This window comes from Gobio gobio, assembly GCF_949357685.1.
Source record: "Gobio gobio genome assembly, chromosome: 10".
Classification (NCBI taxonomy): domain Eukaryota; kingdom Metazoa; phylum Chordata; class Actinopteri; order Cypriniformes; family Gobionidae; genus Gobio; species Gobio gobio.
The window spans coordinates 10,526,997-10,554,808 of record NC_137116.1 but is presented as its reverse complement, the minus strand read 5'-3'; the positions used below and the strand labels follow the sequence as shown (position 1 = coordinate 10,554,808).

General features: G+C 37.8%; 1 protein-coding gene across 1 annotated transcript in view; it reads left to right on the top strand.

The window, feature by feature from the left end:
- gcn1 (GCN1 activator of EIF2AK4) overlaps window positions 1-27,812 on the top strand; it is a 66,054-nt gene that overhangs the window by 27,248 nt on the left and 10,994 nt on the right. Inside the window, exons 21-50 of the mRNA XM_079827347.1 lie at window positions 178-356; window positions 462-555; window positions 2,904-3,017; window positions 3,108-3,306; window positions 5,872-6,021; window positions 6,151-6,332; window positions 8,933-9,013; window positions 9,087-9,230; window positions 9,313-9,437; window positions 11,055-11,244; window positions 11,511-11,581; window positions 12,223-12,388; window positions 12,471-12,665; window positions 13,022-13,268; window positions 15,772-15,893; window positions 16,045-16,159; window positions 17,122-17,301; window positions 17,468-17,688; window positions 19,565-19,633; window positions 19,725-19,863; window positions 20,064-20,260; window positions 21,556-21,698; window positions 21,777-21,894; window positions 22,042-22,257; window positions 23,648-23,812; window positions 23,898-24,059; window positions 24,642-24,734; window positions 26,205-26,348; window positions 26,477-26,746; window positions 27,352-27,465. Of these exons, the coding sequence (XP_079683473.1) occupies window positions 178-356; window positions 462-555; window positions 2,904-3,017; window positions 3,108-3,306; window positions 5,872-6,021; window positions 6,151-6,332; window positions 8,933-9,013; window positions 9,087-9,230; window positions 9,313-9,437; window positions 11,055-11,244; window positions 11,511-11,581; window positions 12,223-12,388; window positions 12,471-12,665; window positions 13,022-13,268; window positions 15,772-15,893; window positions 16,045-16,159; window positions 17,122-17,301; window positions 17,468-17,688; window positions 19,565-19,633; window positions 19,725-19,863; window positions 20,064-20,260; window positions 21,556-21,698; window positions 21,777-21,894; window positions 22,042-22,257; window positions 23,648-23,812; window positions 23,898-24,059; window positions 24,642-24,734; window positions 26,205-26,348; window positions 26,477-26,746; window positions 27,352-27,465 (4,605 nt within the window). The remainder of the gene's footprint in view (window positions 1-177; window positions 357-461; window positions 556-2,903; window positions 3,018-3,107; window positions 3,307-5,871; window positions 6,022-6,150; window positions 6,333-8,932; window positions 9,014-9,086; window positions 9,231-9,312; window positions 9,438-11,054; window positions 11,245-11,510; window positions 11,582-12,222; window positions 12,389-12,470; window positions 12,666-13,021; window positions 13,269-15,771; window positions 15,894-16,044; window positions 16,160-17,121; window positions 17,302-17,467; window positions 17,689-19,564; window positions 19,634-19,724; window positions 19,864-20,063; window positions 20,261-21,555; window positions 21,699-21,776; window positions 21,895-22,041; window positions 22,258-23,647; window positions 23,813-23,897; window positions 24,060-24,641; window positions 24,735-26,204; window positions 26,349-26,476; window positions 26,747-27,351; window positions 27,466-27,812) is intronic.

Genomic DNA, 27,812 nt, shown 5'->3' with positions numbered 1-27,812 from the left:
GGAGGAAGTTTAATTTTTAGGTGTCCGGTCACTTATGACCGGGAAGACAACCAATGCAACCCCTAAACGAAGAGCACCAGAGGGTTAAACATCTTGCATGGATAAAATAGGACACACATTTAAGATTCAGTCAGATTTATCTTGTATTTATGGTTGTCATTGTGTCTCTCACTGTAGGCTGTTCAGAATGCCGTCGGCTCTCTGTCACGTCTGTCTCCAGCCAAACTGCTGCCACGTGTCATGGATCACGTGACCCAGCGCTTGTCCAATCCTGCGCTGGTCCAGGTGACGCGTCAAGAATATGCAATCATGCAAACGCCAGAGGGAGAACTTTACGACAAGAGCATCATTATGAGGTAAAGTGAACTGAATGGAATGAATGAGCCTTATTTTTTGAGCTGTTGAATGAATGAGAATCACATGGATGTTTCTTCTGTAAACGCTGTTGTTGTTTTTGGTAGTGCGCAGCAGGAGAGCACAAAGAAAGGCAACATGAAAAGAGAGAACAAGGCTTATTCCTTCAAGGAGCAGATCATTGAACTGGAGCTTCAAGAGGTGAGAGAGTTGAAAAGAAAAGAGTCGTTTTGGGCTGTATGTACTAGGGATGTCACAAGTACCGGTACTTCGTTACCAAGTCGGTACTGAAATGTAAAAAATGTGACGATACCAGCATTTCTGTAGTACCGAGTATATTTGGCACCTGCAGCTGCTTTCAGTCGCTTCCGTGTTTATCTAAGCTCAGGGCTCCAGACTGTAGCCGAATATATACTAGTGTCTGTGAAAATTAAACTATTAAACAAAATGCTATTTAATTCTAAATCCTGCATGTTCTGCATATCTGTGTGAATGGTGGGTGGAGATGTGCAGATTCATTTGCAGCGCACGCACGCGTGACACTCGCTGTCTTTTTAGTCTCTGCCGTGTCACTATATGAGGACATGAACGTATAAACAGTCACTTCATGAGAATTTACCGATTCATTTGAGAAATGAACACAGACACTCAAAAAGTTTGGTTTAACTTGAAGAAATTGACAGAAATATATTAGGCTACTGTTGTACAGTAGATTTAGCTACGTCTCTATGTAATACTACTACTACTAATAATACAAATAATAATGCCTAGAAGGTTGCTTATTTTTCACTTGATGTTTTTTATTAACAATGTTTACTTTTAAACAGCATACAGCCTTTATATATTTATGTATTGTTTACTTATAATGATTATCATCATAAATAATAAACTCATTGAATTCAATTTAAAAAAAAATTAAATAGTAAAAAAAAACAACAAAAAAAACAATCGAACTTTGGTACCCAAATTGTATATTTATAAATTGTAATATATAATGAAATGTTTACGGTATTGGTACCGACTATTGGAATTTGGGTATCGCGACATCCCTAGTATGTACTAGTGTGCGTACTTCAATAGTTACTGTACACGGTTTAGTCAAACACTATTTACAGTATGCATTAATAAATATTTTCACCAGAAATACATTCTCATCTCATTGCATTACCTGTTTAATTCAGTTGTCATGTTGACGATAAACCGTTATTTAAAAAAAGAAAAGAAAAACGTTATAGACCGATCTGTTGGGCTGGCTGATCTGTGCCCTAGTAAAAATATGCCCTAGCAGGGCTCCAGACTTCAAATTAAGAAAATACACTTACTATTTATAATTGATAGACGTTATATCTGGCAAATTCTATCTTTGCCAGCCGTTTCTATATGAGATAATATTAAACCATTTGTCCGTGATGCATTTTTGCTATTCGCAATCCGGAAGAGAGAGAAAGCGAGCGAGCACGCTCTCTCACATGGAGCTACAGCGAACACAACACATCAGCCAGCTTAATGAGTGACGATGGCCAAGATAACTAAACAAAAGTTTAGTCTGCTTAAACTTTAGGGATGTGCTGTGATATTAATCTAATTTTATTTTCGATTTCGGCTTCCAAGAATTATAAAAAGATGATATGAGGTAAAACTATTCCTATAGCCGAGTTCCGTTCGACTGGAGCCCTGCCTAGTGTGTGTGTGTGTGTGTGTGTGTGTGTGTGTGTGTGTGTGTGTGTGTGTGTGTGTGTGTGTGTGTGTGTGTGTGTGTGTGTGTGTGTGAGTGTGAGTGTGAGTGTGAGTGTGAGTGTGAGTGTGAGTGTGTGTGTGTGTGTGTGTATGTATGTGTATATGTATGTGTATATATATATATATATATAACAAATTTATCTTAAATATTTACATGCATGTGTGTGTATTTATATATACATAATTAAACACAGTACAAACACATATATTATGTTAACACAAACTTTGAAAAAAAATTTTTTTATGAAATTATCACTATTATGTGGACAGCCCCAGTCAAACGTTTGGAAACATTACACTTTTTAATGTTTTTAAAAGAAGTCTCTTCTGCTAATCAAGCCTGCATTTATTTGATCAAAAATACAGAAAAAAACTGTAATATTGTAAAATATTATTACAATTTAAAATAATGGTTTTCTATTTTAATACACTTTAAAATATAATTTATTTCTGTGATGCAAAGCTGAATTTTCATCAGCCATTATCCCGGTGTGTGTGACTGTGTGTGTGTGTGTGTGTGTGTGTGTGTGTGTGTGTGTGTGTGTGTGTGTATATATCTTATTGACTGATATAAATAATTTATTATATATTGACTATCCTTTTATATCAGCATTAGCCATTACCATTAAAATATTGTAACTTTTTTTGGTCTGACCAAATAATGAAGTCGAGACATTAAAAATCATGGCCAGTATTGCATCAGGTTCATCCTCCACACTGAAAAATGAAACCAAGTGCATTGCATTGTAGGATACAGTATTTTGTTCAGTGTGTTCACATTGATTGAGCCTCCCCTTGTGCTTGTCCTTCAGGAGCTCAAGAAGAAGAAAGGCATTAAAGAGGAGATCCAGCTGACCAGCAAACAAAAGGAGATGATGCAGAGCCAGATGGAGAAAGAGTCCATCATCCGAAAGAGATTGCTGGAGGTGAGAGGTCATGCATTACCAAAGACCACCCGAGACACGTCGTCAGCGTGAACAAACCAACGCATCTCTTTCTCTCTTGTTCTCTCTCAGTTGGACATGGAGCTACAGTGTGCGGTGGGTCTGTTGGAGGCGTCTCTGGCCCGTCGTCCTCCTATGATCTGGGTGCATCTTCCTGAAGTTGTGCAGGTTCTTCTGCCCCTCCTGCAGTCTCCTATGGCCGCTCCACACGTCAAACAGGTGTTCCTGCGAATCGGCGTCTCTCTGATGCCTAAAGAACTGCACTACTTGGGTAAGCCTTCCTTTTTCCTATTTCTTTATAAACCTTCACTTGTATTTATTCCTTGTATATCATATATAAGTGATTTATGTTCTTTTTTTAAAAATGCAAATGCAATGCATGTTTTATCCTATAAAACTACTGTATCAAGCTTGATAAGCAACTTTCTAAGGCCTCTGGATTATCAACGTGATTAAAACTTCTTTAAAAAAAAAAAAAAAAACCTTTAATATTGTTCGTAATATGATATACTGAAGCAGCTGAAAGAAAAAATCATGTTTAAATGGGAGTGTGGAATCTGATGTGAATCTAAATGTGAGTATGGAATAAAGATTATTCCATATTATTATTATATAATATATAGATTATTATTATGCATTACAAGCGATCAGAATTTCATTTGACTTTTTGGCCATATAAATATCAACATCTGCAAATTTCATATTGTTGCTTAGTTTGGACCTCTGAATAAAACTGAGGTGCTCCATATTCTCACTATATGAGATTAAATGATCCATAAACGCCCGATGTGTCTAATATGGTACTCAACAATAAACTCACATGCATGCTTCTAATATTTTTTTATTGTATTTATTTATTTCTTTTTTAAATCTGTCTGAAGTTTTGATAAACTCTTCTGTTTTCACTATTATTTCATCTGTCAGGCTTTACAGGGTTAATGCTGCTCGTTCTGACTGCCTTATGAAATCCATTTTAGTTTGTTCCAAATTAGAATTTTTCTGGATTTTGTTTTTTTCCTGTTTAATTTTTTTACTCAATTTTAAAGGTTTAATACAATTTTAGTAATCAAAAAGCATGTCTGATGAGTTGAAATCATGACACTTATACAATTTAACAACATTTTCTTAAAAGTTTAACAAAAATGACATGTTTTGGGCCCTATGAAATAATGTTTTATATTTTCTGTGTTTTTAGTTTTCTGGATTCCATTTGAATGGTTTAATTACATTTTAATAATAAAAACCATGTCTAATTAATAGAAATCATAAAAACAATAATTAAAAAAAAAAAAAAAATTATATGTTTTTTTTTCCCAAAAATTCTGTATTGTGTATTTTCTGGTAAATAAACATTAATTTAATGTATCTTAGTCATGAAATTAAACTTTTTTAGTGAAAAAAAACGTGCTGCACAAAGAGCTTTACTGTTCAAATTAAAACATGGAAGTACAATTGTGCTTATTCATTCAAAAATAAAGTTTTAATAATAATTTATTATTATTACATTGAGACGAATCTAAATTCTACTGTACAACAGTAATTTATTTGTCAAGTTAATCCAAGCTTTTATTTTGACGGGTTGCCGGGAAGATATGTTTATGATATAATGATAGTTTTTCCTCAAATTAAACGGTAAAATGCTCATGATGTGACTCTGATGTGGCGTTCACACCGGACGCAATTCGCGCGAATAATTTGCGCTAATCGCGCGAAGGTGGACGCTTGAACATTTTGAGTTTACTCGCTTCAATCGCACGTGAAATTCGCGCGAATCGTGCGTGACATTCACTGCAAAACAGACGCAAATTCGCGTCATGGGCGGGGCTCCTGCCAGCGGCTCGTCTCGTTGAGAAATGTTTACACGTCTTTTTTTTTGTTAAAATCTACTGTTAATGTGTGACAAAACGTAGTTTTAAGACTTTTTCAGTCGATAATGTAGTTGTTTAAAGCTCAAATATGTGGTTTATTTATATAAAGAGTGCCTATTTGAACATTTTATCTGGCGTTTTTCGGAGTTGTGAGCTCCAGCGGACAGCGGCGCTCAGCGCTCGTCAAAGCCGGCGAGGGCAACCTTTCCTCGGCCAGTCCTTCTGCCGTCTGCCGCTGGCTCTGATGTCTCTGTGGTGTGTCTCGAGCTATAATTCGTCTTGTAACGGCCGATCTTTGGTCTCATGGATCTATAATTTGTTCCCTGGCAAATCGTTTAGGCTGAGGGCAAAGATAAGTTTCATTACTTTATATTTTTAGGCTATAACTGTACGTTGCAGTTGTAACGTTAGCCTACTAGCACTGACTTTGAATGTTTGACTGAATTGTTTGCTTTATTTCATGTATAGCTTATTATACCTTTGAATTATTGATCATACATAAACTTGCATTGGTTAACACGGCGCAAAATATCCGCCAAAGTTCCGATTTTTCAACTTGAGCGATTCCCGCGTTCAAAACGCTCAATTCGCGTCCTTCGCGCCACCTCAATCGTGCGAATCTCGCTGCAGAATGCAATTTCGCGTCTCTGCATTGACTTAACATGTAAATCACTCGCGCGAATCGCGTCCGGTGTGAACGCACCATGAGAGCGGCTCTGGAGATGAAGTTCATGTCCTCATGACGGCAGCATCACGCGTTCTTCAGTTTGTGTGTGTGAAATCAAACCATTAATTCACATTTATTCATATTTAATATAAATATAAACCACAAATTCATATTTAAATAGTATATTCACAGATAATAGTCTATATCATGATTTTATGTGTGTGCTGACCTGCTTTTTATTTATTCTGGAGGTTTCATGTGTGAAATTGGCTCAAATCTGTGTTTTTCTCAATATATTTAGCGGTTCTCGTGGGTCATGTGACCTTGCGTCTGCTGAAGCCAGAGTGTGATTTGGATCCAGCTTGGGCTCAAGAAGATCTGAACACGGCGACGCAGCGAACTGTCTTAATGATGCATACAATCACAGCACCTCAGAGAGACGGCAAACCCGGTGAATAACACACACCCACATGCAGCAGAGGGTAGAGAATGGGCGTGAAAGCTAAATTACAATAGGTTTTTTTGTGCAAGAAAATAATAAAGAGCTTGTGTAACTTGGCAAACCTCTTAATCATTGCAGGGTCAGAAGCGATTGCCCTGTCAGCGCCAGCGTTCTCCTTCTGTTTCCCGCTCCTGCAGGCTGTGTTGAGTCAGAGCAGCGGATCCTCGGAGGACACGGAGCTCACGATGACCCGCGCGCTACAGGTCATCAACACACACGCACAGCTGCGGGCGCATTTGGACGACACAGTCATAGACGAGGTATGGCTGGGATCTCAACTGGTGGCTTTGTCATTGATCTGTGGTTTTGATTTTTATTGATCCATCAACTTAACTGAAGTCATTCAATTTCAGATTCCAGATTTTAAAAATCAATCCATGGGTCTGTTGAAAGTCCACACCACAGCTGATGAATGATAAAAACATTGACATCCAATCAGAATTCATCTTTAAGAGCTCGAGAATTTAAAGCGACAGACGACAAAACTGTAGCACATTCATAAAAAAACAAGACACTATCGTCTGCTGGTGTGGACATTAATAGTTATCGTTATTGTTATAGTTGTCATTCTTGATGTGAACATGAAATGGACGTTGCGATAGTCCCCCCCCCCCCCTATTGTTTAGCCGTTTGCTACTACTGTGATCACGTGACTTGAATTTCTGATTACTTAATGTAAGTGATTGAGGGAATTAATAAATGATTTAAGCAAAAAACTTTTATTTTTTGCTTAAAGGGTTAGTTCACACAAAAATGAAAATTAGCCCATGATTTACTCCCCGTCAAGTCATCCTAGGTGTATATGACATTCTTCTTTCAGACAAATACAATTATATTAGAGTTAAAAATAGTTATATTAAAAAAAGTCCTGGCTAATCCAAGCTTTATTGTTTATTCAGTTTATTGTTGTCTCGTGGAGTCCATAAAAGTGGTCAGCGGTACGCAAGTCGACTTGCGCTAAAAGAGTAACCCTTGAATCCTTGACACATGCATATTGACAAGCGCAGAAGCAGTCATGAATTAGAAAATTAGAATTTTTAAAGAGAAATGGCGGAGGATTTCGATATAAGAGAAGAAGGGCTTGAGTTTGTTGTCCAGCACTATCCACGAGAGGCGTCAAAGCTTGAGATGCTCCTGTACATCACGTCAAGGGTTACTCTTTTAGTGCAAGTCGACTTGTGTACCGCTGACCACCTGAAGCTAGTTATTTTAGTCTATAAAGTTTTAAATATGGATATTTTTCTTACACAAACGCACCACTTCGCTTCAGAAGGCCTTAATTAACCCCCGGAGCCGTGTGGAGCAGATATATGATGGATAGATGCACTTTTATGGACTTCAAAAACGACACAACCATTCACTGCCATTATAAAGCTTGGAAGAGCCAGGACATTTTTAATGTAACACAGATTGTGTTCATCTGAAAGAAGAATGTCATATACACCTAGGATGACTTGAGGATGAGCAAATCATGGGCTAATTTTCACTTTTGGGTGAACTATCCCTTTAAGTTGTCTCCTTGTCCTGCACCTGAGCCCTGTTTGGGTTTGAGGATTGTGCACACCTTTCTTGTATTTTTGGCTTTAATTAATAAATGATTGACCGCAATTAGGCGCACTAGGATCAGTGTTGGGGGTAACGCATTACAAGTAACTTGAGTTACGTAATAATATTACTTTTTCAAGTAACTAGTAAAGTAACGCATTACTTTTTCAAATTTCAACAAAATATCTGAGTTACTTTTTGAAAAAAGTAACTCAAGTTACATTTTCACATTTATTTGACTGACAGTTTTCCTGCCCCCATGTTGAGAACATTTGAGAGTAAGTGTAGAGGCGTTGTGAGTAAATGTGTTATTAGTTCTAGACTAAATGTGAGCATTTATTCATCTCATTTGCACAATAAAGAGTCAGTAATCCTAAAAATGAATAAAATCAGTCAAGTGCAAAATCAGAATACTATGCAAACCTCAAATATATAAATGTTAAATAAAACAAATATTTTTATGCATTTAATCTACCTTTATTGACCAATGTCTTGCAACTGACCTTCGATTATTCAGTTAAACCATGAGTAAAAATTACTAGATTTTTAGGTTTTTCTAGGTTTTTTTTGGTAAAACGTTTTTCTCCTGCGTCCTATTCTTCCATTATCCAGAATGGCAGCACATCTTTACCTCAGCCTGAGGTTTATTATTTTACATTTACATTTATGCATTTGGCAGACGCTTTTATCCAAAGCGACTTACATTGCATTCAAGGTACACATTTTACATATAGTCAGTTCTTGCTTTCCCTGGGAACTATTATTATTTAAGAACTATTATTTCAATTTTGGTATGAAGAGGTCTTTACATTTGCACAAAAATCTAACTTTTTTTGCAATTAAAAAAGAAAACAAAAAAACAAGCCCAGCCTAGGTGAGAAAAAGTAACGCAAAAGTAACGTAACGCATTACTTTTCTTAAAAAGTAACTAAGTAACTCAATTAGTTACTTTTTAAGGGAGTAACGCAATATTGTAATGCATTACTTTTCAAAGTAACTTTCCCCAAAACTGACTAGGATATTATATGAATCAGAATTTTGTTGTTGTGATTTATGTATGTTTCATGCCAGTGGCTTATACAGAATCTGCTTTAGTATCTTAAAAAAAAGGTTACTTGTATCTAAAAAATAATAAATGAGATTTATAGCCTTATAGATTTATAGCTATAATTTATTTATGCCTAAAATATAAAATAATATATATATTTATATCTGTGCATGTTCATAAAGTAAAATCTCATTCACGTGCCCATGATTTTAAGATCACAATTAATAAATTGTATTTTATAATGAATGTCTTTTTCTGTTTGTCCAGAACGGCCCGGAGCTGCTGCCCAGAGTCAGTATGCTGCGGCTTTTGACCAAAGTGATCGGCACATCCACCCCTCGCCTTCAGGTAGAGCCTGGAATCTAGAGACACACACAGTATGTGAGGAGAGTTGTGTTGTGACGGTGTGTTGTTGTTGTAGGTGCTGGCATCAGACTGTCTGACGGCTCTGTGTACCAGCGCTGGAGGGCAGGAGGGATGTGCGCTCGCCGAACAGCCTGAGATCGACGTTCTGCTGGAGGCTTTACTGTCCTCGTGCTTCTCTGTCAGAGATGCTGCGCTGAGGGTCAGTACCTTTCTGACGTCATCTAGCCTTTGATCACTTTTGTATTGACAGTATATTATGCAATCCTTTTAAACCCTTGTAGGGTCTGCTGGAGATGGAGTTGGCGTTACCCACCGACAGCGCTGACGCCAACGGTCTGAAGATGCTGAGGAGACTGTGGGTGGTGAAATTCGATGTGGAGGAGGAGGGCAGAGCTCTGGCAGAGAAGTGAGTCATGCAGTTTTAGCGTAGAATCACTTTTTCACACTGCAGCCTCTGGTGCTGGTTCTCATCAGTTTCACATCAGAGTTTGGTTAATGTTGAAGCTGTTTCACTCCAGGAAACAACACGCTAGTTAATTTGAAAATGGTTCATCACTGTGGTTCACAGTTGATAGGAAAGCCATCCGGGCTATACTGTGGAAGTGAACTGCTGTTGATGGATCATTTTAATAGCAAACATTCCTCATAACATTTCTCATTTGTGTCAATAAAAACAAGGACATTTCTAAAGTGAAAATGCATTTGTGTCAAAATAAAATGAAATATATACACCGATCAGGAATAACATTGTGTAGTGAATAACACTGATTATCTCTTCATCAACTGCTAGTGGGTGGGATATATTAGGCAGCAAGTGAACATTTTGTCCTCAAAGTTGATGTGTTAGAAGCAGGAAAAATGGGCAAGCGTAAGGATTTGAGTGAGTTTGACAAGGGCCAAATTGTGATGGCTAGACGACTGGGTCAGATCATCTCCAAAACTGCAGCTCTTGTGGGGTGTTCCCGGTCTGCAGTGGTCAGTCTCTATCAAAAGTGCTCCAAGGAAGGAACAGTGGAGAACCGGCCACAGGGTCATGGGCGGCCAAGGCTCATTGATGCACGTGGGGAGTGAAGGCTGGCCCGTGTGGTCCGATCAAACAGACGAGCTACTGGAGCTCAAACTGCTCAAGAAGTTAATGCTGGTTCTGATAGAAAGGTGTCAGAATACACAGAGCATCTCAGTTTGTTGTGTATGGGGCGGCATAGCCACTGACCAGTCAGGGTGCCCATGCTGACCCCTGTCCACCCCTGAAAGCGCCAACAGTGGGTGCTTGAGCATCAGAACTGGACCACGGAGCAATGGAAGAAGGTGGCCTGGTCTGATGAATCATGTTTTCTTTCATGTGGATGGCCAGGTGCGTGGCTTACCTGGGGAACACATGGCACAGGATGCACTATGGGAAGAAGGCGAGCCGGCGGAGGCAGTGATGCTTTGGGCAATGTTCTGCTGGGAAACCTTGGGTCCTTCCATCATGTGGATGTTACTTTGACACGTACCTAAGCATTGTTGCAGACCATGTACACCCTTTCATGGAAACAGTATTCTCTGGTGGCTGTGGCTCTTTCAGCAGATAATGCGCCGCCACAGAGCACAAATGGTTCAGGAATGGTTTGAGGAGCACAACGAGTTTGAGGTGTTGACCTGGCCTGCAAATTCCCCAGATCTCAATCCAATCAAGCATCTGTGAGATGTGCTGAACAAACAAGTCCGATCCATGGAGGCCCCACCTCGCAACTTACAGGACTTAAAGGATTTGCTGCTAACATCTTGTTGGCAGATACCACAGCACACCTTCAGGGGTCTAGTGGAGTCCATGCCTCAATGGGTCAGGACTGTTTTGGCAGCAAAAGTGGGACCAACACAATATTAGTTAGGGGGTCATAATGTTTTATTAAAAAATACATTGTTTCACCTGCTATACAATAATTTTTAAACGCCTAATCCAGCAGTGATGGGCGACTGGAAAAGTCATGGTGTGTCATTGATTATTGTTGCTCATGCTGTATGTGTGTCTCTGTCTCAGACTCTGGCAGGCTCTGTGTCTAGATCTCGTCCCTGAGCTCTGTCCGCTCCTGATCGAGGATGTGATCCACCACGAGGAGGCGGTGCGGGCGGCGGGGGCGGAGGCTCTGTCCAGCGCCGTCAGCCAGTACCAGGAGCAGTCGGCCACTGTTCTGTCCCAACTCATTGAGCTCTACCATCAGAAACTCTACGTGAGTCTCACACACTGGAGATTTAGAACCAGACATGAATATTTCATCAAGGCTTGTAGCGCCTAATTGAAATTCATCTGTGAAAGTAAAGCCATTGTGTTAAGTGTCATAAATCAGTCAGACAGGCTTTTATTATCATTTTTTTTATTAATTACCCTAATATTCAAATTTTAATGGCCATCATTGTAAAGGCGAATCACTCTGGACTGTCGTTGGATGGGATGGCTTTGGGATGCTCAGTGATTTCTGTGTGTGTTTGTGTTCAGAGACCTCCTCCGGTTCTGGACGCTCTGGGACGCATCATTTCTGAAGCTCCTCCAGACCAATGGGAGGCCAGGTGAGAGAGAGCATTTCCTGTGGAGTTATTATAGAAATTATAGTTAATTAGAAAATGTACTTACCTGTTAGGGTGTTTGATTTCAGTTCAATTTTAGTTTTTGTTTATTTTAGTTTATCCTGTCTATCTATCTATCTATCTATCTATCTATCTATCTATCTATCTATCTATCTATCTATCTATCTATCTATCTCTATATATATATATCCTCTCTCTCTGGAAAACATCTGTGGCAATGAGAGATATTATAGATATTATAGACGCTTAGAAAATGTCTATTTATTTTGTTTTTGTTTAGCTTCTATTTATTTATTCACAATGTCTTTGGAGAAAATCTGTATCAATGTCAGTTACTATAGAAATTATGTAGAAAACTTCTCTATTTCATTTGTGTTTTGATTTCATTTTAGTTTTTGTTTAGTATCTATTAGAGATGCACCGATTGCAATTTTTTTGGCTGGTTTAAAAAATTTTGTAAGTGTGACCTGCCGGTGCCCATTTTTTGCAGATTCTGATTTTCTTTCAAATAAATATATTTGACTTCACATTTGCCCAGAGAACTTCCATTATAATGCATTTCTTGTCATATATCAGTTTCCTCCATGGAGAGGGCTTGTGAGTGATGCGTTTCCTGTGTGCAGGTGTGGCATTGCTCTGGCCCTGAACAAACTGGCTGAGTACCTGGATGAGAGTCAGGTGACGCCCCTCTTCCTGTTCTTTGTGCCTGATGCTCTAAACGACAGACACGCAGAGGTGCGGCGCTGCATGCTGGAAGCGGCGCTGTCCGCCCTCAACACGCACGGCAAGGTACTCCATCAGATCAGATGCCCCGTCCAGCCTCGTTCTCCTGAAGCGACGCTCACTCTGTGATGATGTTTTTGTCTCTCAGGACAACGTGAACTCTCTGCTGCCCGTGTTTGAGGAGTTTCTGAAGAACGCGCCGCAGGACGCCGGCTATGACTCGGTGCGGCAGAGCGTGGTCATCCTCATGGGCTCGCTGGCCAAACATCTGGACAAGAGTGACCCCAAAGTCAAACCCATCATGGCCAAGCTGATCACCGCCCTCTCAACTCCATCACAACAGGTCTGCACCTATTTTTGCTTGTTTGCATATTAACATCCATCTCAGGTGGTCAAGTAATGCAAATAATAGTGATAGTATTATTGGTATTATGAAACCTGTGAGATTTTTTAGTTTTTTAAATGTATAACAGTTTGTTGTAGAGACACACCTACACTCTCTGACAGAAAAAAAAACAAGTCACACATTGAATTAAATGAGAAATGTTGTAGTAGTATGTATTTTCATGCAAACTGTACTACATTTTTACAGTGTAATTACTGTTTGCTGATGTGTCCCCTGGACATAGTTAAGTGATGTATATAAATGACAGGGTTAAAAATATGACCATACATCCCTCTCTGTCTGGACGCGCTCAGGTTCAGGAGTCGGTGGCGAGTTGTCTCCCTCCTCTGGTTCCTGCTATAAAGGAGGACGCTGGTGGGATGGTGCGGAAGCTCCTGCAGCTCCTGTTGGAGAGCGATAAATACGCCGAGCGGAAGGGAGCCGCTTACGGGCTGGCCGGGCTGGTCAAAGGTCTGGGCATCCTGTCTCTCAAACAGCAGGAGATCATGAGCACTCTGACAGACGCCATCCAGGACAAGAAGAACTCCAGGCGCAGAGAAGGTGAGGGAGGCTGCGGCATATAAAGCATTTTTTATTTATTTTTTAAAATTAAAAAATTGCCTGCAAAAATAAAATGTTGCTATTAAGTGTGCTTTACATTCATGACAAATAATATATATATATAGTTATGTATTGTAATATTTATTTAAAGTAATATATAATATTTTATTATATATTTATATAAAATATGTCTGTATAAAAGGGGTGTAACTGCACGCAGAAATCACGGTTCGGTGCATAGCTCGGTTTTGAGGTCACGGTTTGATACGATTTCGGTACAACAGAAAAGGCAACAAATCCTAGATGCTAGGTCTGTTTTTTATTATTTATTTTGAACAGACAGTTTGTTCCACCTAGTGGCATTAAGTCCCCTCTGAGGTAGTTGGGACAGTACCAATGGTGGGTGCACAAAGTTCAGTATTGCACTTTTTCAAGAAATCACAGAAAGATGAGCGATAACTTTCCACTACTTCACCTTTCCACGAGAAGGTGGCGAGTGAAGCACACCTGAGGCTTCCCATTTCCAGGACATGCATACTTCATCACTGGACTGTAGTTAGACTTCCTTCCATGACACAAATCGTCTCATTATTATAGTGGAAACAACTTAAAATACTCTGTCATTTATGGTCATACAGATAAGAGTAAGACATCATTTGAAACTGGTCTATTTTTATTTGTGTACACTCAGGCCCTGTCTACACGAGCACGGGTATGTGGTTTGGCCGTTCGTCCACACGCAAACGCAGTATCCGGACACTGAAACCAAACTTTTTTGAAAACTCCTGCCAGGGTGAACATTTTTAGAAACTCCAGTTGGAGTGGTGTCGTGTGGACAGTGAAACCGGAGATTTTGGCTTGATGCATCAGAACCAAGCGGCAACCTCCCGCAGTTTCTCTTGAAGCCAATACGGAAGTGACTTAAACTGCAATTCATCGACTTGCCACTAGAGACAGACTCCAGAAGGAGCAGAATCGCATTGAGCCTCATGTTAAAATGCCCAACTTTACAGCAGAAGAACACATGTTTACAGTCTGGTACAAATTGTGGTTTTGGTCTATATGACTAATTTTGCCCTTCATGACAACTGTGAGGGGGGTGAATTTTTTTATAACTCGTTCGTTTACATTAAATAAAGCATTAAAGTTCTGCATAATTAAGGGCGTGGCCACTTTGAGTGACAGGTGGATCTGCTGTCTGTTAGTCATCGCGTCACTTCAGCTTTTTTGCCCATTTTCAGTTAATCGGGAGTGACGCGCGATGACGTTCTGCCAAGATAGCAACGGCCATCTCGTCCATACTTTGCGCTTCAAAACTGCTCATCAGAATCCTATGGGTGACGTCACGGACACTACGTCCATATTTTTTTACAGTCTATGATCAGAACCGGAACCAGCAACAACCTTTTTTGCAGGCTTCTGATTGGCCAACATGGCTCTACAATTAGGGTTATATTGCCACCTGTTGGTTTGGCATGCTCTTGACAGCGCTTCATAGCGTGTTTTGTGTTTTCATGTGGACGCGATTTTAGAAAATCAGTTTATAAAAATACCCGTGTATGTGTGGACTAGGCCTCACAAAAAAAAAATAGTGCTTTTGTAAAATAAAGAAAACAAACAGGATGTGGTCTGTCCCAGTTTCCTTTCTGAGAAGTTTGTGGAGTGCGTCACAAAAATGAATTGAAACTCAGCGTATAGGCTATTATCACTATTGTTTTGGGCTGGTACGTAGATCGTCTCTTCTTCTTCTGCTCTTTTTCCTGTTGTGGTGGTTAGCAAAGATTTAGGGTTAGCGCCCTCTTCTGGATTGAAGTGTGGATCGCCTGTGACTGACTGTAATCGTCGTCTGACTGTGACGTCCGTACTGTGACGGCTCGGGACCGATTTATGTACCGTTACACCCCTACTATCAAATTATTATTTTTAGTATATTATAGTAAAATATTTGAAGATTTTCCCCCTAAAACAGTCAAATAAACACTTTTTGAAAAACATCAACTGAACAAATTAGAGCTGCACAATTCTGGATAAATTGAGAATCATGATTTTTTTTTTGTGTCAAATGGAGATCGCAATTCTTCTACAATTCTGAAGAAAACTAGAGGTTCTGACAAAAAGTGAAACATGCACAATAGACAGTGGAATCATGTCATTTAGAAATGAGATCACGTGGGTGTTTGAATCGATTAATCGTGCTGCTCTAACTGAAATCAAAAACAACAATGCAAATGAAGTAAACCAGTAATTTTAACGAATTAAATAATGTTGAAATGAATGGACTGAAGCAGGTTGAAGTCTTGCTTGTGTGCTGATCCCGTTCCCTGCTCTCTTCCTAATAATCTTGTCTTTTCTCTAGGATATTTTTTCTATTAAATAATGAATAAAAATGCAGCGTGAAAAAAAAGGTTACAAATGTATTTAGCATGTGATGATTGAGTTAGAGCACGTAGAAAAATAGTAAGAGTTGAAGGCAATATTAAGCCTGTGATATTCTCTCTCACAGGTGCTCTGTTTGCATTTGAGATGTTGTGTAACATGCTGGGGAAATTATTTGAACCGTATGTGGTCCACGTCCTCCCTCACCTGCTGCTCTGTTTCGGTGATGGGAACCAGTACGTCAGAGAGGTACAAACACTCCTGTCTCTCAATCAGTTTTTGTTTGGTTTGCCTCTACTCTGTTTCAGTAAGGATGCACAGATATATAAAATTGCGAATTAATGCGTCTGTCCTTTCTTCTACCTGCTGCATCATGATTTGATGGTTTGGTGTGTGTCAGGCTGCGGACGACTGTGCCAAGGCCGTGATGAGGAACCTGAGCGCTCACGGGGTGAAGCTGGTGCTGCCGTCTCTGCTGGTGGCGTTGGAGGAGGAGTCCTGGAGAACCAAAGCAGGTCTGCTGCTCACTGCAAAACACTGTTAACACCATATTCATTTCAAATATTACCCATATGAATATGTAAAAATTAATTCGTGTTTTTTATGGGAGTTCTTGGGAAGCAAAATAGTTTTTGGGAGCAGTGTTCGGCCCCATAATTATTGTATTTTTATTTTTTATTTTTTATTACAGTACATTTATTTTTATTTATATTAAATTGTTTTTATTTCTAATCACTATAATTTTATCATTATCACCGACTCACATGGAAATGCAGAGCACTGTTTATTTTTTTTTGTATTTTTTTTTAATTATAATTATAGTTTTTTATTATAATTTTACTATTGTTTATTTTATATTTTTATTAATATTATCACCATCTCACATGGAAATGCATTGTCTAAATTTTTTTAATTGTATTTTGTATTTTGATTCGTTTTTTCATAGTTATGTATTTTATATGATTATTTTGTACTTCATAATTAATCATCACTGTCTCATATGGAAATGCATTGTTTATGTTATTAGTTTAAATTTATTATAATATTTTTTGTATTATTATTTATTTTATATAATTTGTCATCAATCATTATCACGGTCTCAATTGGAAATTGATTATTTATTTTTGACTATAGTATTTTTTTATTTTTCGAGTTATATAGTAGTAGTAGTATTTATTTTCATATATTTCATCATCTTTTATATATGTTTTGATTATAAATCGCTCACATCTCACAATTTTTTACTATAATATTTTTTTATAATTATTATTATTATTATTTATTTTATAGATTTTTATTAATCATTATCACTGACTCGCATGGAAATACAGAATGCTTTTAAATGTATTAAATTTTTTATTATTGTTTTTATTTAAAAAAAATATTTATTGAATATATTTTTCATTATTAAAATCACACATGGAAATGCAGAAGCATAGTGTTTTGTTTCCTTTATAACGCATCACTCCGTGTGTAGGGTCAGTGGAGTTGCTGGGTGCGATGGCGTACTGTGCCCCTAAGCAGTTGTCCTCATGTCTGCCGAACATTGTTCCCAAGCTGACAGAGGTTCTGACAGACTCTCACGTGAAGGTGCAAAAGGCCGGTCAGCAAGCGCTCCGACAGATTGGCTCTGTAATCCGCAACCCTGAGATCCTGGGTAAGAATTATTCTAATAGCGAGCTGGGAGAAGTGCTTAAATCATTATTTGTCTGTTTGTTGTGTATATCTGCTTTTTTTTGGGGGGTGGGAGGTGTAGCACTGTGAACCTAAAGGAGTGTTCGTTCTGATGTGATGACAGTGAACTGATATTGTGAATTTGACAGCAATCACCCCCATCCTGCTGGACGCTTTGACTGACCCGTCTCACAGGACGCATCACTGCCTGCAAGCGCTGCTGGACACCAAGTTTGTGCACTTCATCGACGCTCCGTCTCTGGCTCTGATAATGCCCATCGTCCAGAGAGCATTCCAGGACCGGTCCACCGACACTCGCAAGATGGCGGCGCAGATCATTGGAAACATGTATTCCCTTACTGACCAGAAGGTAGGAAATGATTCTCACATGACCGCAACCGTGCTCTTTTATATCCTACATATAGTGTTGATGTTGAACAACCTCTGGTTCCTTTTATCCACTTGAAATCCACATGGATTGGATGAGCCACATTTGCAACCATTCAAAAACAAAAGATACACACGTACACTACAAAAGTTTGGAGTCAGAAAGACGTTTTTTTTTCTTCATATTTTTATTCAGCAAGGATGCATTAAATTGATCAAAAGTGACAGTAAAGACATTTATAATGTTACAAAAAAATTTGAACCTTCTATTCATTATAGAATCCTAAAAAAATGTATCGGTTATTATGATAATAATAATAATCATAAATGTTTCTTGAGCTAATCGTCATTAGAATGATTTCTGAAGGATCATGTGACACTGAAGACTGGAGTAATGATGCTGAAAATTCAATTTTGATCACAGGAATAAATTACATTTTACTATATATTCACATAGAAAACTGTCTTTTGAAATTTTAATAATATTTCTGTTTTTACTGTATTTTTGATCAGAGCACACAAGACAAACAAAAAACTTAATAATTCCAATGATTCTACTGGTATTATAATATAAATAAATCAGTTGTATTATTTATTTAATATTTTAATGCATTGTTGTTTAAATTACTGTTTTTACTGTATTTTTTAAATAAATAATGTGGCCTAAGCATCCGTATACAGACTGCAGTTAGATTAATTTTTAGGGGTGTAACGATATATCGTTAAACGCTATATCGCGATATTAAATTGCGACAGTATGCATCGTTGATGGAAACGATATAATTGGCGATATAGAGTTGTTTTATCCAAGGCTCAACTTGCTGTAGGCCTATTTATACGGTATAATTCACCCAAACACAAATGTACCACAAATGTAAACTGTCATCATGTAGGCTACTCATCCTCATGTCGTTTTTCATTTAACTTCCAAACACAAATGAAGATATTCTTTATGACACCTGAGGGATTTCTGTCTCCCCCATTTCCATTCCCCTCAAACTTAAAAGATCCAAAAAATGTCATAAAGGCATCGTAAAAATAACTAATCGAGTGTCTAATCCAAATCCAAGTATTCTGAAGAGACACGATGGCTTGATATGATGAACAGATTTACAACCACGCACATACTGTAGTAAACACGGACGCTCAAGTGATTGCGTGACGCGTGAAAACAACATGAGAGAGAGTAAATGCAGAATTCAAATTCTTGGATGAGCTAAACATTTACAGTTTGAGTGGTCATTAGAACTGTGACGGATTGCATTGATCATCTGAAGCGTGCACTCCTTATAGTGATAGCCCAAACATCATTTAATTTACCAGATCACATTTAGTTATAGTAGTATGATTATTCAAAGCATGATGGTTTATTCTTATATGTATAGTGCATTAATAGTGGGAGAGGCGGATCATAGCGAGCACTGGGAGAGAATACTGCTGGCATTGAAAGCGTGAGGGGAAAAAATGAACGTTTACGGAGTACATTTAAACGACTATATAATGTTGAATATAATGTATAATGATGCAATGGGGGCATATTTGTGGGTCCTGATAATAATACAGTAATAATAATATTATTTTAATAATAATAAAAAAAGTCAACAAAAAAAAATGTGGCTTAAAATATCGCGATACATATCGTATCGTGAGTTCAGTATCGCGATTTCGAATCGATACGAGTGTATCGTTACACCCCTATAAATTTTTGGTCATTCTGATTTTTTTTTTTTTACAAATTTAAATTCTTTTTAAAAAGCCAGTAATTATAGATAAGAACACCTGTTAAGCATGGTAAAGCGCTGGAACACAGAGTGGCTCATTGCTGTAATATCTCTCTTATGTGTCGAATTGGTTTGCAGGATCTGTCTCCGTACTTGCCCAGCGTGATTCCAGGACTCAAAGCGTCTCTGTTGGACCCCGTGCCCGAGGTAATATAGTCTGCACTGATCCGTGGAAACTCTTGGTGTGAACACTGTTATATGGGAAGGCTGTTTTTGATGGCGTCTGTCTGTCCCTCAGGTGCGCACCGTGTCTGCTAAAGCTCTCGGTGCCATGGTGAAGGGTATGGGCGAGTCATGCTTCGATGATCTGCTGCCGTGGCTCATGGAGACGCTGGCGTCAGAACAGAGCTCTGTGGACCGCTCTGGTGCTGCTCAAGGTGAGAGCGGATCCGTGCTGCTTCAGTGCACCATTAGGGGGCGGCAGAGAGCTGCAGCACACACTCTACCAGGGCTTGAAGTTTTCCCTAAGGAGGACATGTGCTCTCCTTATTATTATAAATGATTATGATTACACCAGCACACGTGTGTTTGTCTTTCTGCTGCACTATATGAATGTTGTGCTTTATTCCTCTTTTAGGTCTGGCTGAGGTGATGGCGGCGCTGGGTGTGGAGAAGCTGGATAAACTGATGCCAGACGTGGTTCAGACGGCCAGTAAAGTGGACATCGCCTCTCACGTCAGAGACGGATACATCATGATGTTCATCTACCTCCCTCTGACCTTCGGGGATAAGTTCACCCCGTACGTGGGTCCCATCATTCCCTGCATCCTAAAGGTAAGACGACATGTTCGAATAGTTTTTAACCGCTTCGTATCGTTTCTCTCCTGCATTTTCAAGTTCAACAGAAGTTCAAAAGTTACATTTGTTTACATCGTTTCATGTCAACATGAAATCAAAATTGTGTTGCTCTATTTATTTTCTTAATAAAATAAACAGATTTAGTAATAATTAAGCAAATGTTTACGTTTTACTATTTAAGGGAAAAAAAGAAATGTATTTTCTTAGTAATAAATTATTACTAAAATCATTAATTAATCATTAATCATTAAAAATCAAGAAATTCATTTTATTAGTAGTAATAATTATTTAATAACAAGAAAATAAATCTCTCATTATGTATTTTCTCAACTTAAATATATTACATAATAGTAATAATAATTTAAGTAATTAATATTTCAATTGAGAATACATAGTGATATGTATTTCTTAATAAATTATTAAAGTAATTATTTACATTGAAAAAGTACATATAGTTTTCTTAATAATTAATTATTATTAAACAAATTAAAGTTTATTTTCCTAATATTTATGAATATAAATATAAAGAAATATATTTTCTTACTAATAATAATAATAAGTTATTACTAAGAAAATAAATCTCAATGTGTAGGTTCTCATTTTACACATTAATTACTTGATAGTAATAATAATAATTTAAGTAATTCATATTTAAATTAAGAAAATACATAGATTTATTTTCTAAAAAATAAATTATTAAAATAATGAATTAATATTTATGTTCATAATATTTAAGAAAATAAATATTAAGATATTTTCTTAGTATTAAATTATTATTAAAGCAATTAATCTTATTTTCCTAAATTATATTTATATATTAATATAAATAATAATATACATTTATTATTAAGAATTTAATATTTAACAATATTTATTTTGTTATTAAAATAATTAATTAATGTTTAGTTTCATAATATTTCAGAAAATTAATATTTATATATTTATTTTCCTAATAGACTTTTTTTAATAGAAGTTTTGCTGGTTATTGTGCAATAACACAATCATTTATTGACTTGAACAAGGCAGTGTGTGTGGGAAAAATATCAACCAATAATATCCTAGACTAACTTTCACAATTCAGTCAAAGTTACAATCTCAAAGGATGGCATTAGGTTTGTTTCTTATTTCCCACTCAAATTCATCATAACTCTGTGCATGCTTTTTCATCTCTCACTGTTTTTTATTGCTTGTTTAATACAGGAATATTGTTCTCATCTAGTTGTTGATAAGCTGGTCTGTTTGATTAACTCTGTGTGTGTGTGTGTGTTCAGGCTCTGGCCGATGAGAACGAGTACGTGCGAGATACGGCCCTGCGTGCGGGCCAGCGCATCATCAGCATGTACGCCGAGACGGCCATCGCTTTACTGCTGCCAGAGCTGGAGCAGGGCCTGTTCGACGACCTCTGGAGGATCAGGTACCGCACACACACTTTAAACGGCCCCTCCATCTGTTCATAAGTTGAGACTGTTGCTGAGGGTTTGTGTTTTCTTAGATTCAGCTCGGTGCAGTTGCTAGGAGACCTGCTGTTCCATATCTCCGGGGTATCTGGAAAGATGACAACAGAGACGGCATCAGAGGATGACAATTTTGGCACGGCCCAGTCAAATAAGGTAACGCGTAATGAGCCCCTGGATTCATGGCATTCGGGACAGCTGTGCTTTCTTTAGAATACAAAAGTACATCTCTCATTTCCTGTTGTCTGCATGTTCTAGGAAAACAGTGTGTGTAAATGTTGTATTTTTAATGACTTTCCCCAGGCCATCATTGGAGCGCTGGGCGCAGAGAGAAGGAACCGTGTGCTTTCTGGGCTCTACATGGGCCGCTCAGACACACAGCTGGTGGTGAGGCAGGCGTCTCTCCACGTGTGGAAGATCGTGGTGTCCAACACGCCACGCACGCTACGAGAAATCCTGCCCACCCTCTTCACGCTGCTGCTGGGCTTCCTGGCCTCCACCTGCCCGGACAAGAGAACGGTACAGCCCATTCTTACTCTGAAACACATGCATCTGTGGCGTTTGGAAGTTGGTTTCCATTCAATTGCATCAGAGTTGTAGTAGAGTTGGAGTTTTATATTATTAGCATCATACACATTGTGGCGTAATTATATTTATTTATTTATTTATACATACCTTTTTAAATTTTGATGGGAAAAAAAATACCGTAATAAATTGTAGTGGGACTTTGATGTAGTTTGGAAATCAATGTTTATTTACATTCATATGCATTGTGCTGCAATGTTTTTTTTTGTAATTAAAAGAGTTTTATTGGTATTTTTTTTTGATTAATTGATTTTGGTCTCCATAATTGTTATAATTTTTTTTAATGAATAAAATACCATAATGTAGGACTTTTATATAATTTGGAAATCAATGTGTATTTAGTATTATCTACTTTGTGATGCAATAATCCAGATTATTATCACAATTTTTTTATACTTTTTTTTTTGGTCAAATTTTTTTTATTTATTAATTTATTTATTGTTATTTTTGATGAATAAAATATCATGAATTATAGTAGGACTATTATGTTATTTAGAGATCAATATGTATTTATCATTATCCACATTGTGACGTAGTGTTTTTTATTTTAGTATTATTTTTGTATTTATCTATTTATTAATTTTTGTCAAATTTTTAAATATTTGTTCAAACAAAATACTAGTAAGTATTTTATGTCATTTGGAAATCAATGTGTATTTAGCATTATCATATTGTGATGTAATAATGCAGATTACTATTCCATAATTATGCCTTTTTTTTTGGTCTAGATTTTTATTTTTATTTTAATATTTTTTATTAATAAAATATTAATTATAGTGGGATTTTTATGTTATTTAGAAATCAATATGCATTTAGCATTATCCGCATTGTCATAATTTTTTTTTTTTTTTTTTTTGTATTTATTTATTATTTTTGGTCAAATTTTTATTTATGAACAAAATACTAGTTTTGTGCCGCATTGTGTTGTAATAATGCTGATTATTTTGCCATAATTATGTCATCATTTTTTAAATTATTATTATCTATTTGGAGGGTGGATGCGCTCTAGTTTTTTATTTTTTTATTAATAAAATGCAGTATTAAATTGTAGTAGGACTTATGTAGTTTGGAAATCAATGTGTATTTAGCATTATCCACATTGTGCTGTAATAATGCATATTATTTTGCCATATTTATTATTATTAATATGGAGGGTGGGAATATATATATTTTTTTATGAATAAATACCGTAATGTAGGACTTTTATGTAATTTGGGAATAAGTGTGTGTTTATCATCATTGTGCGATTGATAGATTTTGATGAATATGCCTTGCTTGTGTTGTTGAAGTTAATGGTCTGTGTTTCCCGTCTGGCCTGCTCCAGATCGCCGCTCGTACTCTGGGTGACCTGGTGAGGAAACTGGGTGAGAAGATCCTGCCTGAGATCATTCCCATCCTGGAGGAGGGCCTGCGCTCGGATAAGAGCGACGAGAGGCAGGGCGTGTGTATCGGCCTCAGCGAGATCATGAAGTCCACCAGCAAAGATGCAGTGAGTTGCAGAAGATAGAATAATTCATTTAGGTTCATTTTGTTTTGTCATGTCATGGATCATATCCCTGGTGTTTGTGTGTCAGGTTCTGGTGTTCTCCGAGTCTCTGGTTCCCACCGTGAGGAAGGCCCTGTGTGATCCTCTGGAGGAGGTCCGTGAAGCGGCTGCCAAAACCTTCGAGCAGCTCCACGCCACCATCGGCCACCAGGCCCTCGACGACATCCTGCCTGCACTGCTCAGACAACTGGTACTGCCGCCTACCCACAATCCCCGCCTTTACCTTCTATTGCAGGGAAAATAAATAAATAAAAATCAGTGGTAATGTTTAAAGATAATTTTTAAAAATGTCTTTAAAAGAAGTCTCTTCTGCTCACCAAGGCTGCATTTATTTGATCAAAAATACAGTAAAATCTGTCATATTGGGAAATATTACTACAATTTAAAATAGCTTTTTTTAAAGTGTAATTCATTTCTGTGATCAAAGCTGGATTTTCAGCATCATTACTCCAGTCTTCAGTGTCACATGATCCTTCAGAAATCATTCTAATATGAGGATTTGCTGCTCAAGAAACATATTTTTTTGTGGATTCTTCAGGGTTCTTTGATGAATAGAAGGTTCAAAAGAACTGCATTTATTTGAAATAGATTTTTTATAACATTAAAAATGCCTTTTCTGTGACTTTTGATTCATTTAATGCATCCTTCCTGAATACATGTATTCATCTCTTTAAAAAAAAACATAAAACTATAACCCTAGTTTTCAGTTTCTATCCACCCAAGCATGTGTGTTTTGTGAAAAGCACTGAAATGTACTTGCTTTTTGTTGCAGGAGGACGAAGAGACGTCAGAGTTTGCGTTGGATGGATTGAAACAGGTCATGGCTGTGAAGAGTCGGTCAGTCTTGCCTTATCTGGTTCCCAAGGTGATTTCTCTTTCCTAGTGGCCTCTTTGAACTCATCTGTGCATAAACCCTATAATTTATAGACTTGTTTATACAGGCTTTGACTAACTTTATAAAAGAAGGGTATTCTGGCCAAGATCCGCCCTCTTAGACAGGAAGAGACCATCTCACTGACAATTGAAGTGATCAAACACTAGGGGTGTTGAAGTTAATCGTCGCATCGTGATGTGGACAATTCTGCATCGATGCAGTAATGGGCCATAATCGATTATAGCCTACTCTCCTACTATCACAAACATGCTTCTCACGCTAGCGTAAAATGGCAGAGGGAGGCGAAACACAAGCGAGTAATAAAAAAATGCACCCACTATTTTAACATGTACAGCCTGTGTGAGCGTGTGTGTGAGCATTATTTTAAATGAAGAAGACTACTTGACAGTTTGATGTGCTTTTAGTATTTACTATTGTTTGTTAGTTCTAAATGCTCCTGTCGTCTGCTGTGTTCAGACTTAAGTTGTGTTTGATGTTTGCTACATTCAGGAAGTGTACTTTCTTGGATCAGATAAAACAAAAAGGGAGTTCATATATCTGACTGCTTGCATTCATTGACTCAAATTTAGCCGTGTGCAGTAATATTGAAAATTGAGGATTCGCATCATGATATCAGATCGAATCGAATCGTTGACTTGATAATCATAATTGAGTCGAATCGTGAGACCAGTGGCGATTCACACCCCTACCAAACACAGTTTTAGGGGGTTTAATGTGATTTATTTACAACATTTGTTTACTTGTTGCTAAATGTCTCAGTGTAAACTAAGATATTTCAAAGATTTGATCGCAATAAATTTGTTCATTATATCCACCCAATACCCCTTAAATGCAGCTTAGTTTCCGTGTTCACCATGTTCATTTAGTATCGCCACACAATTAAAATTTGTATTAACAAGTTAATAATTAATAACGAATTCTACTACTACTGTATGAATATCCAACCTTACCCGGATACATACAGGACATTAAGCAGTTTGTTTACTATATAGTAAATCTCAACTGCTTGATTTATATCATCAAAACATAAATATTGTTACTCCTGCTTTTCCTGCATATATAGAGTACACTAACGTAAAGCGATGTATACTATAGCAAATCTCACCTACCTGATTTTTTTATTTTGTAGCAAAATGTAACCATATTATCACCCGGCTCCAATCTGCTAAATGCAAAAATAAGGCATGGAGATATTGAGATATAAACATTAACATCATGATTTTCTATAAAGCTGCTTTGAAACACCAACTTGACTCAGTTTTGGGGAAATCAGCCAATCAGATTGGAGTTTGCTGCATTGAGAAAACTGCTGAGCCATTTTTGTGTGCAGTCTGCATTGGATCTGTGGGCGTTTTGTCTCAGGCTAAGGCTTGCTTAACTGTTAAATTTGGATTCTATTCCAGATAGTGTTGTTTAATGGTTTATTTTGATCCTTTATAGCTGACGGCTCCTCCTGTAAACACGCGTGTTCTCGCCTTCCTGTCAGCGGTGGCGGGAGACGCTCTGACGCGCCACCTCGGGGTGATTCTGCCCGCGCTGCTCTCCTCTCTCAAAGGCAAGCTGGGCTCAGAGGAGTGTCTGCAGGTGAGCGCCACAGTCAATCATTCACACTGATCCAACAACTCTTTCTGAAAGGGAAATGATGACTGATGGAATGATGAGAAGAGAGGAATGATGAGAATAGGTTGATGGTGTAAATGTGTGTTTTACAGGAGCTGAGCAACTGTCAGACTGTGATCCTCTCTGTGGAGGATGAAGTCGGCCAGAGAATCATCATTGACGATCTCCTGGAGGCCACGCGAGGAGCAGATGCTGGGCTGAGACAGGCGTCCGTCACCATCCTCAACGGCTACTTCTCGCGAACACGACTGGACTACAGCGCTCACACACGCACGCTGCTGTCCGGCCTCATGCGGCTCATGAACGACTCCAACCCAGAAGTGCTCAGCCAGAGCTGGGAAACCATCAACTCCATCACTAAGGTAAATGAACCCTTCATCCAGGCAGATCTTCTCAAAGGCCTTGTTTGTACCTGGTATTATCATCTCATACGATCCAGTCGCAAGACACAAGTAGATTAGTTTGATGATTCTTGACCTGTAGTATGAGACTGGTCTCTGATATCAACTAGCAAAAGATAAGCTTGATTAATTTCTGTAAATAACTTCAGACGGTTTCACTTAATCCATTTGACCTCACTGAAGCCCTTGAATTTATTTTATATTCAAATGTTAAATTATGTTCTTTCTATTCATCAAAGAATCTGAAAATGTTTCACGGTTTCCACATTCTGACACTGAAGACTGGAGTAATGATGCTGAAAATTCAGCTTTGATCACGGGAATTACACTTTAAAATATATTCACATAGAAATCAGTTATTTGAAATTGTAATATTTCAGATTTTACTGTATTTTTGATCATATAAATGTGACTTCTTCCTCTTTTATTAATTACATAACTTTTGCTACTACTATGATTATATGGGAAATGTGATGAAATATGACTGCTATCTTTGTCTGGTTTCTGCATTTCTCAGTTTTATTGTGTTTGGAGTTGTGAATAAAAAACTGTGCGTGTTTGTGCAGAAACTGGATGCTGCCAGCCAGCTGTCCATGATCGATGACCTGCACAGGGACATCCGCTCTGCTGCCGCTGAGGTCAAAGGTCAACACTTACCTGGCTTCTGTCTGCCCAAGAAGGTGAGCAACGCTTAGACAGTCAAACTACAGCGCAAAGGTTGGCACATATCGTCTCCGATGGCACATAATCAAATTTAAAGTTTTTAGAATGACACACTGCCTTACCTAAGAAAGTGCTGGGTAATATAAGGCAACTACATTAAGGTTATGTGTAGGGTAGGACTAAGTTATTGTTATCACTATAAGTACATAGTATGTACATGCGGAACAGGGGGCGTATTACAGAAACTTTCTATCTTAGGTCTTAACTTATTTTTCACAATTTCGTATTACAGATGCAAATCTTAACTTGATTTAGGATTCTTATCCTATCTTACAAAATCTCATTTTATTTGTAGTTAGGAAAT